At 36.0% G+C, this 13,696-nt stretch overlaps 1 protein-coding gene across 1 annotated transcript in view; it reads left to right on the forward strand.

Annotated features, from left to right (window-relative positions):
- HERPUD2 (HERPUD family member 2) overlaps nt 1–13,696 on the forward strand; it is a 41,804-nt gene that overhangs the window by 12,381 nt on the left and 15,727 nt on the right. The window contains exons 3-5 of the mRNA XM_021078631.1: nt 7,301–7,378; nt 10,255–10,368; nt 12,626–12,780. Of these exons, the coding sequence (XP_020934290.1) occupies nt 7,301–7,378; nt 10,255–10,368; nt 12,626–12,780 (347 nt within the window). The remainder of the gene's footprint in view (nt 1–7,300; nt 7,379–10,254; nt 10,369–12,625; nt 12,781–13,696) is intronic.

Consider the following 13,696-nt stretch of genomic DNA (forward strand, 5'->3'; position numbering starts at 1 on the left):
ACAAAAATGCTGCTGTTCCCACTGCGCCACAGTGGGAAGTCCAATTCATATTTTTAAAAGATTACCTTATTTGCTGACAGTAGAACAGAGGGCAAAGAACAGCTAAGATCTTAGCTATTATGGAAATTCAGGCAAGAGATGACGATTTAGGTAGGGTAATGGCAATGAACATGGAAAGAAATGGACTGAGATGGACTTTTGGAGATAGAGTCCCATAAGATTTGCTGATGTTTAGATGTGTTAGGCAATGTGAGAGAAAAAAATTGAGGATAATGCCCAGATTTTTGGCTTAAATAACTGGTGGCAAGTTGTTATACAATAGGGAACAAGTAAGAGGAAGGATTTGGGGGAATTGGGAATTGAAAACCATTGTACATATTTTGATTTTGAGTTGCTTGTTAAGGTATCTGGAGGTTAGAGTTCCCGTCTCGGCGCAACAGAAATGAATCCGACTAGGAACCATGAGGTTGAGGGTTCGATCCCTGGCCCTGCTCAGTGGGTTAAGGATCTGGCATTGCTGTGGTGTAGGCTGGCAGCAACAGCTCCAATTAGACCCCTAGCCTGGGAACTTCCATATGCTGCTGGTGCTGCTGTGAAAAGAGACCAAAAAAAAAAAAAAAAGGTATCTGGAAGTGTTAATATGTCTAATAAGCAGTTGGGTATATGCATCTACGTCTGAAAAGGAGGGAGAGGGCTTAGAGAAACAAACTTGCATCTCAGCTGAAGAACCTTAACTTTTAGATTGGATAGAAAAGGACCCCGGAGGGACAATGACCAATGATATGAATGCCTCTTAATGGGTTTTCTAAACCTCAGTTGTTCTTTTCAGAGGTGCAAAAGCTGTGGTCTTGTCTTGCAAATGCCAAAGCCTTTTTCTGGTTGCTGTTGGTCTTGCTGTTTCCTCCTGCTGCTTAGAGACTTGCTTAGCCATTGCTCAGCCTTTCTGTTCAGTGGGTATATATAGGTTTTAAAAAAGTAGAATTTGGGGATAAGGGATTACCAGTCTCTGTGCTTCTAGTAATCTATTTCAGTCAGCTATATTTTAGGTTAAATAGATTATGTGCTCTTAGGTCTAAAAGTTTGATGACTGTATGCATTTCTTAAACTGGGACTCATAGTTTTAGGACTAAGAATTTTCAAACTCTTGAATTTGGGTTTTTATCTTGATAAAAAAACTATCATTAAAGTTAGTCAGTAATTATAGCTAACTCTCATTAATTTCCTGTATTTTTAAATGGTCATCCTAAGTATATTTAATTTTTATGACTGAGTTTTTCAAGCATAGGCTTCTGAACTCTGAAGTCTCTGACTGACAGTGATCTGTATTCTTTCTGTGAAAAAATGGTTTTAAATCTATTTTTCTAAATGATACGGGAGTAAACTGCCTAAGTTGGATTGGTGTTGTACTTAATTATTTTGGGCTGCACTCATGGCATGCCAAAATTCCCAGGCCGTGGATTGAACCTATGCCACAGCAGCGACAGTGCTGGATCCTTAACCTGCTAGCCACCAGGGAACTCTCCATTGTACTTAATTTGTTTATAAATTTGTCAGTAGTCCAAAAATACTGATCATTCTAGTGTGTATATATATATGTTTGTCTTTTTGCCATTTTTTAGGGCTGCTCCCTCAGCATATGGAGGTTCCCAGGCTAGGGGTCTAATTAGAGCTGTAGCCGTCGGCCTGCGCCAGAGCCACAGCAATGAGGGATCTGAGCCGCGTCTGCAACCTACACCACAGCTCATGGCAATGCTGGATCATTAACCCACTGAGCAAGGCCAGGGACCGAACGCGCAACCTCATGGTTCCTAGTCAGATTTGTTAACCACTACACCACGACGGGAACTCCGATTCTAGCATATTTTTATGTCCATCTTGTTTAGAAGTGGTACGTGTGATAAGGTACATGGTTAATTCCATTACTGTTACAGTTTAATAGTAAAATAGAGATTCCTCCTATAGGAAACAGATAATATATAGATTTCTTATATTTTAAAGCAGTAATTGGTAAATACTTCTTTTACCCTACCACCCAATACATCCTTTCATTAAAAGTAGGAAGGCAAGTCACTTATGTTTTGGACTTGGACTTTTTACCAACATCAAAATACTTTTCTTTCTGTGTAGAGAAGCTAAAATTAATCAAAAGCTTTCCTTTTGTTATTTATAAATGTCATTTTAAACTAATTCTTGAAAGTTGTTCAGATGTGAATTAGGGCTTGTTTTTTTAGTCATTAAGAGTGATAGTTATTGCAGCTTTAACAAAACCTGTTTAGCAGTGTCCTGATCATATTCTTATGCATAATGAACATATGTAGTCTGCTGTTAGTCATACAACTTTTCAATACTTTTGCATAATCTTGCATTAGATCCTCATGAAACTACATGATACCAGGACAGCAGGTATTGGATATTAGTATCAAATGTTCACTGAATGTTTTCTAGGTGTTGTTCTTAGAGGTTTTTGTATATTTCATTGTTGCGAAAATTCAACCCTGTGAAATACCTCATTTTACAGATAAGAAAACTGAGATACAGAATGGTGGTAGTAGGATTGTGTACAAGTTTCTTGACATTTTTTTACCTATCTCAGCCATATTCTTCGGTAAGTCCAACTCCTCTGCATAAGATTCTGCTCCTTATTAGCTGCTCAAAGATATTGCTGTTGAAATTATCTATTTTTCTTTCCTTCATCTTCAAGTGTTCCTTTCTGCCGGATTATTCCTGTTGGCATACGAACATGTTATTTCTTATTAAAAAAAAGAAAAACACCAAACAGTAAAACAAATAAGACCTTCCTCTTGATTCCACTTCCTTTCTAGCTATTGCTTTATTTCTTTCATGTCTTAGTGCAAAACTCATAAACTGTGGCTATTCACTCTCTCTAAATCTATTTCTCTCCTTTTTTTTTGAATCCATTCCAGTTAAGTTTTTACCCTACTGCTCCACCACGGTTGCTTTTATCAAGATCACCAGGAAGCTCCATTTTCTAGGATGTGGTGGGGTAATACAGAAATAAATAGAATAATATGAAAGAAGAACACTATGAGTATTAACAAAAACCTGGAAACACTCAAATATCCATATTATAAACTTGAGTATTTCTGTATAATAGAGCATTATGCATCTGTCAAAAAGAATGGGGAAGACATCTTTATACTGCTAAGGAGTATTCTCTAGGGTGTAGTGAGTGAGAAAACAAGCTGCAGAAGAGGAAGTATCTTTTTTTTTTTTTTTTTTTTTTTTTTTTTTTGGTCTTTTTTGCCTTTTCCAGGGCCACTTTCGTGGCATATGGAGGTTCCCAAGCTAGGGGTCTAATTGGAGCTGTAGCCGCCGGCCCATACCACAGCTACAGCAACTCAGGATCGAATCCGAGACTGCAACCTACACCACAGCTCATGGCAACACCAGATACTTAACCCACTGAGCAAGATCAGGGATTGAACCTGCAACCTCATGGTTCCTAGTTGGATTCGTTACCCACTGAGCCACGACAGGAACTGGAAGTATCTTGTACTACCTTTTACGCGAAAGGGAAATACAAGTGTGTATTCAGATTTGTTATATTGTTAAAAATGATGGAAGAGTAATTCAGAATTATAGAGGAAGGGGGTAAAGACAGAAGCTAAACCTCTTTTTACCTTGTCCTATAATTTTTACTTTGTTTTCATGAAGTTATAAATTATTTTTAAAAATTAAATAGAAAAAAATAATCTCTAAATGGTAACAAAATAATTTAACAATGTCAGGATGGTGACATAGCTATGAGGAGAATTATTCCAAGTAATTTTGAAACAGTATTTTGACTACATGTCTCTACTAGGATATGTCTAAGGACGGAAAAAAAGCAATAAGAATCTTAAACTTTGTCCAGTGTTGATATTTTTGATATTATACATACTAGAATAAAACATATAAGTACTTTTGCTCACGGCCTACGTTTGTTAATGTCATTAGCAAAAGAGATTTTCAGGGTAAGAGAGTACAAATAAAATAAGTAAAACCAGTGTATATTTAAGTTGGAAATATCAGTGTATACTCAGGGTTTAAGTTTCTTTTTCTCAAAAGCCACATGTTTTCTAGCTCTCCGTGAAGAATCTTAGAAATAATGACAAGTAACAATAGGCACTCTTAAATCCCAGCTTTTGTCTTTAAATGTCATTTCCCATTAAAAGAAATTGAGGCCCCTCGAGCAGTGCTGATTCTGGGCCTGGAGAACGTAATGTGGAAGATGAACCTGAGGCATTTGGGGCCAGAAAGCAGAGAAGCTATTAGCAACTAGAGAGGTCATGTCAAAGTGACTCAGGAGCCACCCTGAAGGGACTCCTACTGGCCAAAGATGGTGCAATTTGAGGACTTGGGGAGTGGGGAGAGATGGCAGTACACTGAAAAACATGAAATTCCACATGCTCCTAATGATACTTAAACCAAAAGTTTTTAGTCTCTTCTGGAGTTGCTTGGGCACTTATTCTGAAAACTGATAAAGGGAATCAGTTGAGCATTTTTGGTGTCTTTCCTGTATAATCTAGGTAAGCAAATGGTTGATGAGGTGAGGTAAAAGTTCTCTTAAAAAAAGAAGCACAGCTAATAAATACTGAAAGAATTACAGAATTAGAAAATAATTTTCTACCCCTAATTAAATAATGGCTCTAGGCAGTTGGATCTCGGTAGTTTATCAGGTGAATGATGGCAGACTTTATAAGGGATGAATCAGGCTAACATTTGAACCCTCTGATCAATCTTAACATGACTGAAAGTCAGCCAAGACACATGTGCTAATCATGATGTGATGCAACAGGAAGTTTTCTTGTCAAACAAGAAAGAACCTGAATTTAATCAACCCTCTAGCTCTAACTGCATTATACAGAGACTACAGCACATGCTATACAATACCAGCAGGATATAGTCACCTAGATCCAGACTGCAACATGTTTTCTACAAATAAATAGGGAAAAATTTTAAAGTAGAAACTTAAAGATTAAAAAAAAGTTAACAACCCAGTCCCATGTGTGAGCTTTGTTTGGATTCTGATTTAGACAAAACACCCTAAAAAGGTTTCCCATTTTTGAGCAAGTGGGAAAAATTGAGCTGTGCTGGATATTACATAATAAGGAATTAATATTTATTTTGGTGAATGTGGTAATGTTTTGGTTAGTTGGATAATTGGAAAAAACTGTTGAAGATATATGCTATTTTTTTATAGGTGAAAAGAAATGATATGTGGTATTTGTTTTAAAACTTTCTTTCTCTCCAAAAAGGAAATTGTGGGGGCAGGTGAAACAGGAATAGCAGAATGTTGAATAATTGTTGGAGCTGGATATTTGGAAATTCTTCAAGATGATACCTGGGAGTTCATTTTATTCTCTCCACTTTCTGTATGTTTGAGAATTTTTGTAGTAAAGTAAAAAAAAAAAAAAAGTCATAAGAAAAGACTGCTGTTTTTAATACAGAATGATGATATGACATAAGTATCTATGTACCAGTTTGGACTGGTGAAAAAAATGATAGTTTATACTTATTACTTCAGATTGCAGCTGAAGTAATAAGTATATCAGGGAAAATTATAAAGTGCTACACAATTCATCTTGTCCGGGGGTTAAATCAGTCTTTATCTACTTGCAGTTAACTTATGCTATATAATTTACTGTTTGTTCCCCACTCAATATTTTTATGTACTGATTGAAGTTTCAAAATTTGTGATATGCATTTAAAAACAACAACAACAACAACAACAACAAACCTCCTGGAGTTCCTGTTGTGGCTCAGTGGAAATGAACCTGACTAGTATCCATGTGGATGCAGGTTTGATCCCTGGCCTCACTTGATCTGGCGTTACACTGAGCTGTGGTGTAGGTCACAGACGAGACTCGGATCCCGCGTTGCTGTGACTGTAGTGTAGGCCAGCAGTTACAGCTCTGATTCGACCCCTAGCCTGGGAACCTCCATATGCCGTGGGTGCGACCCTTTAAGAAAGAAAAAAAGACAACCCCCCTCCCCAAAAAAAAGCAAACCCACCAATAAACCTCCTGTGTTGTATTAGGTTGTTTATATATAGAAATTTGTATATGTACATTTTAGGAGTGGCACACTTAAAAATACTTCCAGGGAAACTTAGATTATGCCTAAAAGCTAAGTATCTTTGAAGGACAACTGTACTTTTCCCTTGATCTTTGGTACCCAAGGACCCCTGAACCACAGATCTTACTCAGTATGACTCTATTTGTGGTTATTTTAAATGTAAGATGCATTTTTAGTAGCTGTGTTGTATATTATAGTCTATTTTTATAGTCTGTTTGAAAATTATTGTTGTTATTGCTTGGGTTTGACATGTTCAATAATTCTCACTGTAGCTAATATTTAATTGTTTTAATAGAATTCAAGGAACATTTGCCTGTTTCTCAGTTATGAATAGGAGGTCTTATAGGGACTCTACATAAATGCTTTAATTTTAAATACTTTAATGCTAGTAGTGTTAGCACCTAGCAGGTTTATTATAAGTACAAAATAAGGCAGAGATAACCAGAACATGTTTCCTATGTGGGGTTACATATGGAGATGGCAACTGAATTTCCATGCATTTTAGTTGATTTTTCTTTAGTGTTCTGTTTTTGAAAAATGTATGAAGGTATTCATGAGAATGGCAAGAATAATAAAAACTGAAGTAGTTACTTAATGCTAAACTAAATCCAAATGGCTCTTAAATTAAAAAACCAATAAATTGTACTGTTAGTAAATAAATTGTAATGTTAGTAAAGAGGAAAATAAATGTTAGTAATAAAAATAATTTTTATAATAATAATAAAAATAATAATAATAAATGTTAGTAAATAAATTGTAATGTTAGTAAAGAAGAAAATAAATCTCCTTATATATACTTTTGATTAAAAATACTGACAAAACAATGTAAAATAACACTGGTGACCTTGAAATTTTATCCCATTGTTGACTGTTAATAGAAAATCAGCTACCTTCTCTTCTTACGGTCTTGAAGATTTTAAATGTCACATGCATTGCATTATAACTGAAAAGACAAACTTCCAATTTACTTTTTTCTCCTATTTTAAAAACAATTTGGTATTTACCTGAATTTTATTATATCTACAGTAGATATGCTACCATTTGCTATACTCTTAATGTCTTAAGTGGGATTTGGAAAAACAGAACTTTTAAGTAATGTCAGTTTTCTGTTTATTTGTGCCTAAAGGGAGTTTTACTTTACCCATATTTAGGCCTCTTATTCCCAACCTTCAATTTGTATAATTAGAAAAAGTTGAATTCTTTTCTTTGTCCCATTTCTTAGTTGACGAAGGATCAGAGATTGGTGTATTCGGGCAGACTGCTTCCTGATCATCTGCAGCTGAAAGACATTCTCAGAAAAGTAAGCTTTTCTACCACTGTTTGATACCAGATACTCAAGAGTGTCAGAGGAGATATGTTCTGAAGTGTCATTGATATCCATTCAGTTTAGTTTTTAGATACTTAAAATCAGCCCTTTTGGGTAGCATAATAGGTGATTCTGATTGCTCTAGGTAGCAATTTTGTATATCCATCTGATAGCTAAGTCTATCAGGATTATATATTTGTGTTCAGGGATTTGTTGTCTTGTGTAAGAAAGCAGTATTAACTCACCAGTAGTGCAGGAGTAAAGTGCTCAAGCAGTGGTGAAGGATTTTCGAGGATAATATGGTCTTCTCTTTTAAATCCCCCATTGACCAAACTACATGATGTTTTACTACAAGTTAACTTGGGTTAGGAGGTTAATTTCAAGATAGGCTATAGAAGGAAGTCCACTTAATCCATCAGTTAGCAAACTTTGAATGCTGGTACTTGGAATTAAAATATATTTTGGTACAGTTTTTTGACAACTTGAATGCTAGTTATTTTAATAGTAGCTTTTCGCTCATGTTTATTTGTGGAATTTATACTTTTAGAACATTTCTGCATTTGAGATTCTTTTTGCTTGTGAATGTAGTGGAAGTCCGAATATATAGCCTTTATATTTTGCTTTAGATCTTTGACTTAATTAACTCTTAATGTTTTTTCAATATCCCTATTCTGATTTAGAAGATTTCTGGCCTCTCCTGTATGTTTATGATCACCTGTGGGAAAGTTTAAAAAATTTTACACTGATATATTCCTTCTGTTTATGTAGTTGACATTTTAGCTTTACCCCTGTGACATTTTGCTGTCATTTTCATTTTAATCATGTAGTTTCAGGTTGCCAAAGTGGTTTAATAACCTCTCTCTCACTCTCTTTTCCTCTCTCTCAAAAAAAGTGGACTTTTCAGCAGATTTCCCCCCTCTCTTTTCTTAATAGACTTTATTTTTTTAGAGTAGTTTTAGGTTCACAGCAAAAGTGAGCAGAATCTATACATTCTGAGATTAACTCTGTGCCTCCCGCCTCCATGCATACACAACTCCCCCCACTAACAGTGTTCCACAGCAGAGTGGTATAGTAGTTGATGCCTACAGTGACATCATTATCACCCCAAATCCATAGTTCATATTAGGATTCACTCTTGGTGTTGTACATTCTATAGGTTTTAATAAATGTATGATGACATGTATCCACATCGTAGTATCATTCAGAATATTTCACTGCTTCCCAAATCCTCTTTGCTCCACCCATTCAATCTTTCCCTATTTTTATCCTTAAAAACCTTTTGGCTACATCCTCTCTGAAATATAGATTTGTTTATTATTTTAACCCAAGGATAGCTAGAGTCTGCACATACATACTTCTTAAAGGGCTTTTGCTGCCAGAAATGGTTTCTAACCAGAAGACTTAAAATAAAAATGCTTCAGGCAAAGAGCTTTTATGCCCCTTACCATAAAATATTTTGAACAGTATGTTTACATTTTGAACAGATCTTTGAAATGTATAGCCTTTAACTTTTTTTTTTTTTTTTTTTTTTTTGGTTAAATGCTCTCGTTACCTTTACCTGCTTAGTTATAGAATGTTCTATAAAATGTTCTACAGAAATGTTTCCCAAAGGTGAATGAATACTACGAGCTAACTGTGGTTAATATGACCTTTGAAACTAGGTTTGTAAGGATAAACATCGTATACTTGGATGCTTTTTAATATTCTGTGTTCCCAAGCTAAGGGGACCCCCCTTGCTAGGCGTACCTCATGTCATGCTGCCTCTGGGAATGCCTTTCCTTAGCGTCCTAAGCCCTGTTAACCTCTTTCTGTAAACCTCTAAAGCAGTTGTAGTTTGTGTTTCTCAGTTTTGTACAAAAGACTGTTTTATGTATTTCTCGAGTTGTGCTCTAATGTGCTAGTCTGTTCTTCTAACAGTATCCTTAGCCTCTTTAGGGGAGGGGCCGACTCCTGCCCTTTCTTGGGTTCACCTCAGAATTAAGCACAATCTTAGGCTTATGGTAGACAATGAATTCTTAGTTTCTGGGAGCTTTATTTCTTTTTCTCACAACTGGGCATCTTTCTTTTCTTCCTGTCCCCCTTTCCTTTATCATTTTCTGATTTCTTTCTTTTTTTCTTTTTTTAAAGTTGCTGAGCCATCCTTTGTTCTTCTCTGCTCTCATTTATTCTCTTTCTGTCTTATTTTCTTGCTCTATGCCTAACTATAAATATGCTCATGAAATTGCTAGGTTAAAATGCCAATTCTAATCATTATTAGAATATTTTCATTCAGTCATAGTCATAGAGTTATGGAAACACATTTGGAATATTTACAGAATATAGTTCAAATATATGTTGTATGTCTGTGTACAAGTGTTAGAGAAAAAACATTTTTTGACTTAAAAAATAAAACCCTATTGTTAAAATTAAGACAAATGAGATTATGGTGAAATTATTTGAGTTTCTATATTGCTGTAAGGGCCCAACTAATGAAAACATTTCACTACTTAAAAGTTTATAGGTCTCAGCGTTGATGTGACTATTACAGTTCTGATATTAAAAGTGCTAGGTTTTTTATATTGAAATAATAGATTGTGTTGACATAATTTTTCAGCAGTGTTTGCTTCAAGACTCTTTGGTATACAAGATAATTATTTTTTCATACTCCTGAATATTGAGACCATTTTCTAAGCATGGAGAAAATACTGAAATCAGCAGAGACCTGACTTACCTGCAAATGATAACAATTTATTGCTGGTAAAAGCAATAATGTGCTTCCTGTGCTAGGAAGGACTTAAGTTCTGAGTTAAGTATTTCCAGTTAGCTACTGACTTTTTTGAGCTGTGTATCTTCCAGTACTACCCTTAAGACATAATCTTCTTTAATTTTAGCAAGATGAGTATCATATGGTTCATCTAGTGTGTACTTCTCGGACTCCTCCCAGTTCTCCAAAGTCCAGCACCAGTAGAGAAAGTCATGAAGCATCGGCATCCAGCAGCAATTCTGTGAGTTGTTTTGGGAGGAGTAAATGTTGAAGTTTTCTGGTTATCCTTTTTTGCCTCTGAAAACTAAGTGGAAAACAAAACATTGGGAGCTTGTGGGTTGTGAGACTGTGTTTTGTCAAGTTAAACTTCATTTTTTTAGAGATCTAGTGCGCAGTGTTATCCTTTGAAGCCTGTTTCCCCATATGTCATAATTTCTTATATGGCAGGTCAGTAAGAGATCCCGTCTTTAAGGGTTTAATTACTGAAATACTCAGAATTATGATATGGTTATATAACATAAACTCCAGGGCTAATAGTTCATAAATATTTAAGGTATTGGATGTAGTATATTTAATCAAGGTAGATTAAATTATTTAAACTTTAAGTTTGCTAAATCTTCTTAAAGTAGATTGCTTGGTCAAAAATTTTATTTTTGGAGTTCCCGTCATGGCGCAGTGGTTAACGAATCCGACTAGGAACCATGAGGTTGCGGGTTTGATCCCTGGCCTTGCTCAGTGGGTTAAGGATCTGGCGTTGCCATGAGCTGTGGTGTAGGTCACAGATGCAGCTCGGGTCCCGTGTTGCTGTGGCTGTGGCGTAGGCCGGTGGCTACAGCTCCGATTTGACCCCTAGCCTGGGAACCTCCATATGCCTCAGATGCAGCTCAAGAAAAGGCAAAAAGAAAAAAAAAATTATTATTTTTTTAAATGACTGGTTTTGAGGAGTTCTCTGGTGCTCAGTGGGTTATGAAAATCTAAAAAAGTATCAAAGGAAAATTAAGTTGAGTTCCTTTTAATTTTTTTATGGCTGAGAAATTTCAGTGGGATTTGAAAATGTGTTAAAAATCCGTTCATGAAAGAATTATCTAATAAGGCCAGAAATAATTAATTCTAGAGAAATTAGGCTGTGCTGCCAAATGGCTAGGCCTTTCTTCTGCTAATTTTTTAATAAACACCATATTTTGGTGGTTTATTTAATAGGAAATCTTTCCAAAAAGAAGTCTTTTCCAGGTTATGTGTCTAAAAATCAGGCTCTCCAGTAAGGTATTAGGTGTCTATTAGGTGTGGAATAACATCTTAAGCTTTTGTTATTTTTGCTAAAGATCAGTGTCCTTGGGACCTTTCATATGGCAGAACTAAGAAAGGTAGACATGCAAAAATATGCTGTCAATAGGAAGGCAGTACAAGTAAATGCAATTTTAGCAAACTTGGAAGGATGTTGAAATTATATTGTATCCAGCTTTTTAAAGTGGGTACTTTATATAAAATATAATTGTGTATTAAGCTTGACGAACTATTTTCAAACAGCAGCAAATTGAAGTGGTCTTCAAGGGGTTATATTTTTTGAGGTTATTGAATCTTTGTGTTACTGACATCATTGAAACATGAGAATTTAAAAATCCTATTTGGGAATTCCCATTGTGGCTCAGCAGAAACAAATCTGACTAGTGTCCATGAGGAGGCAGGTTCGATCCCTGGCCTCACTCAGTGGGTTAAGGATCTGGCATTGCCGTGAGCTTTGGTATAGGTCACAGACATGGATTGGATCTGTTGTCGTTGTGGCTGTGGTGTAGGCCAGCGGCTACAGCTCTGATTTGACCTCTGGCCTGGGAACTTCCATATGCTGTGAAGGGTGGCCCTAAAAAGACAGGGAAAAAAAAAAAAAAAAAAAAAAAAAGGGCAGTATTTGTTGGTGATATCTATAAGCCAATAGAATTTTGGAACTGAAAGGAATCTTGAAAATCTAGTTCAATCTTATTTTTTATAGGAAATCTGAGATTTGGGTTTAAGTGAATTTTAAGGTTATATTCCTTGTTAATTTCAGAATTAACACCAAATTCTAGCATGTTCCTCAGTATTTTAAACCAGGGTGTTACTAATAGCATGTTATACAGTAGCAGGCACATAGTAACTGTTTAAGTGACACAGTAATTAGTACCATTTATTGATGACTCTGTGTGCATCATGAAAAGAGCTTTGTGTGCATTAATTTAATTTTCACAAATTTTTGGTCATTTTTTGTGTATAATTATAACTCAGCCTTTTCTAGTTGAGAAATGGACTGTTGCTGTACAATTAAGTGATTTTGATTTTCTAACCTCTTTAGTTTCATAAGAATTAAAATATCTGTTATGCTGGCACACAATTCAAATCAGTAAATTCCTAAAATTCACTCTTTGTAGAGAGATTTCATAAATGTATTTTTAGCAATGTGCTTATAGTCTTCTGATTGTAACAGATTAAATCTCCTGGAAAAAATAATCATATTTTTGTTGTAGAGTTCAGATCAGTCAGGATCATCAACTCCATCATCCAGTCAAGAAACCTTGTCTTTAGCTGCCAGTTCTTCCTCAGAAGGATTGAGGCAACGTACCCTTCCACAAGCACAAACCGACCCAGCACAGAGTCATCAGTTCCCATATGTAATGCAGGGGTGAGTAGAACCGTGGTAGCTGTGGGCCTCGTAAAAACCTGTGACTCCAGACTTTCATGTTAGCCTCCTTTCACTAATCAAAGTACATTTGAAATTTATCTATATCCCTGATTATATGTTTTGTGAATTAGAGGGTTAGATGGAGCAGTGCTTTTGAAAGCTGGTCGTACATTAGAATTGCCGAGGGCAGTGCTTTTCATTCTCTAATGTTTGGAGATCTCGTTAAGATGCAGGTTCTGATTCAGTAAGTCTGATGGGGCCTGGGATTCTGTATTTCCATCAAGCTCCCCAGTGATGCTGGTGCTTCTGATGCTTAGACTATACTTTGAATGGTAAGGATATAGGTGACTAAATTTTTTTTTAACTCAGTCTCACTATAGATATACTCAAATTAGTCTTCTGGGGAGCAGATGCATGAGTGAGATTGTTTTTGGAAGAGTTTGGGCCCAGTAATCTGTTTTTATAAAGTTGCACGGGTGTTTATGATCAGCCAGGCTTGGTAACAACTGAGGTAGAGTAAAACTGTGATGTACTATGAAGATAGGTTAACCATTGCATGTTATCTAGAGTCTTTGTTAGAGAAGTTTACTCAGAAAGCTTACAGTGGCTCTCTCATAGTTAGCAATGACAACAGGCCTCTTGGGTTAGGCAGTTTCAGGGGAAATGCAGCTGACAGCCACGGCACATCTTTCATACAGCTCAGAGAGTAGGATCTTGGAGACTACAGACTTGGGTTATGTCTGAAACCAGAGTACTTTTGAAGTAAAGGAAACATGAATAATAGGTAGTGATAGTTGTTTTGCGTTGCATATCATGCTGTGGGACTGCTCTGTGTGACAGTGCTCTAGATCCATGATGGTGAGAGGCTGGAAATAAGGAGATGGCTAGGACCTCAGAATGGTAGTAAGTGATATAA

The sequence above is a fragment of the Sus scrofa genome, chromosome 18, assembly GCF_000003025.6.
Source record: "Sus scrofa isolate TJ Tabasco breed Duroc chromosome 18, Sscrofa11.1, whole genome shotgun sequence".
Taxonomy (NCBI): Eukaryota; Metazoa; Chordata; class Mammalia; order Artiodactyla; family Suidae; genus Sus; species Sus scrofa.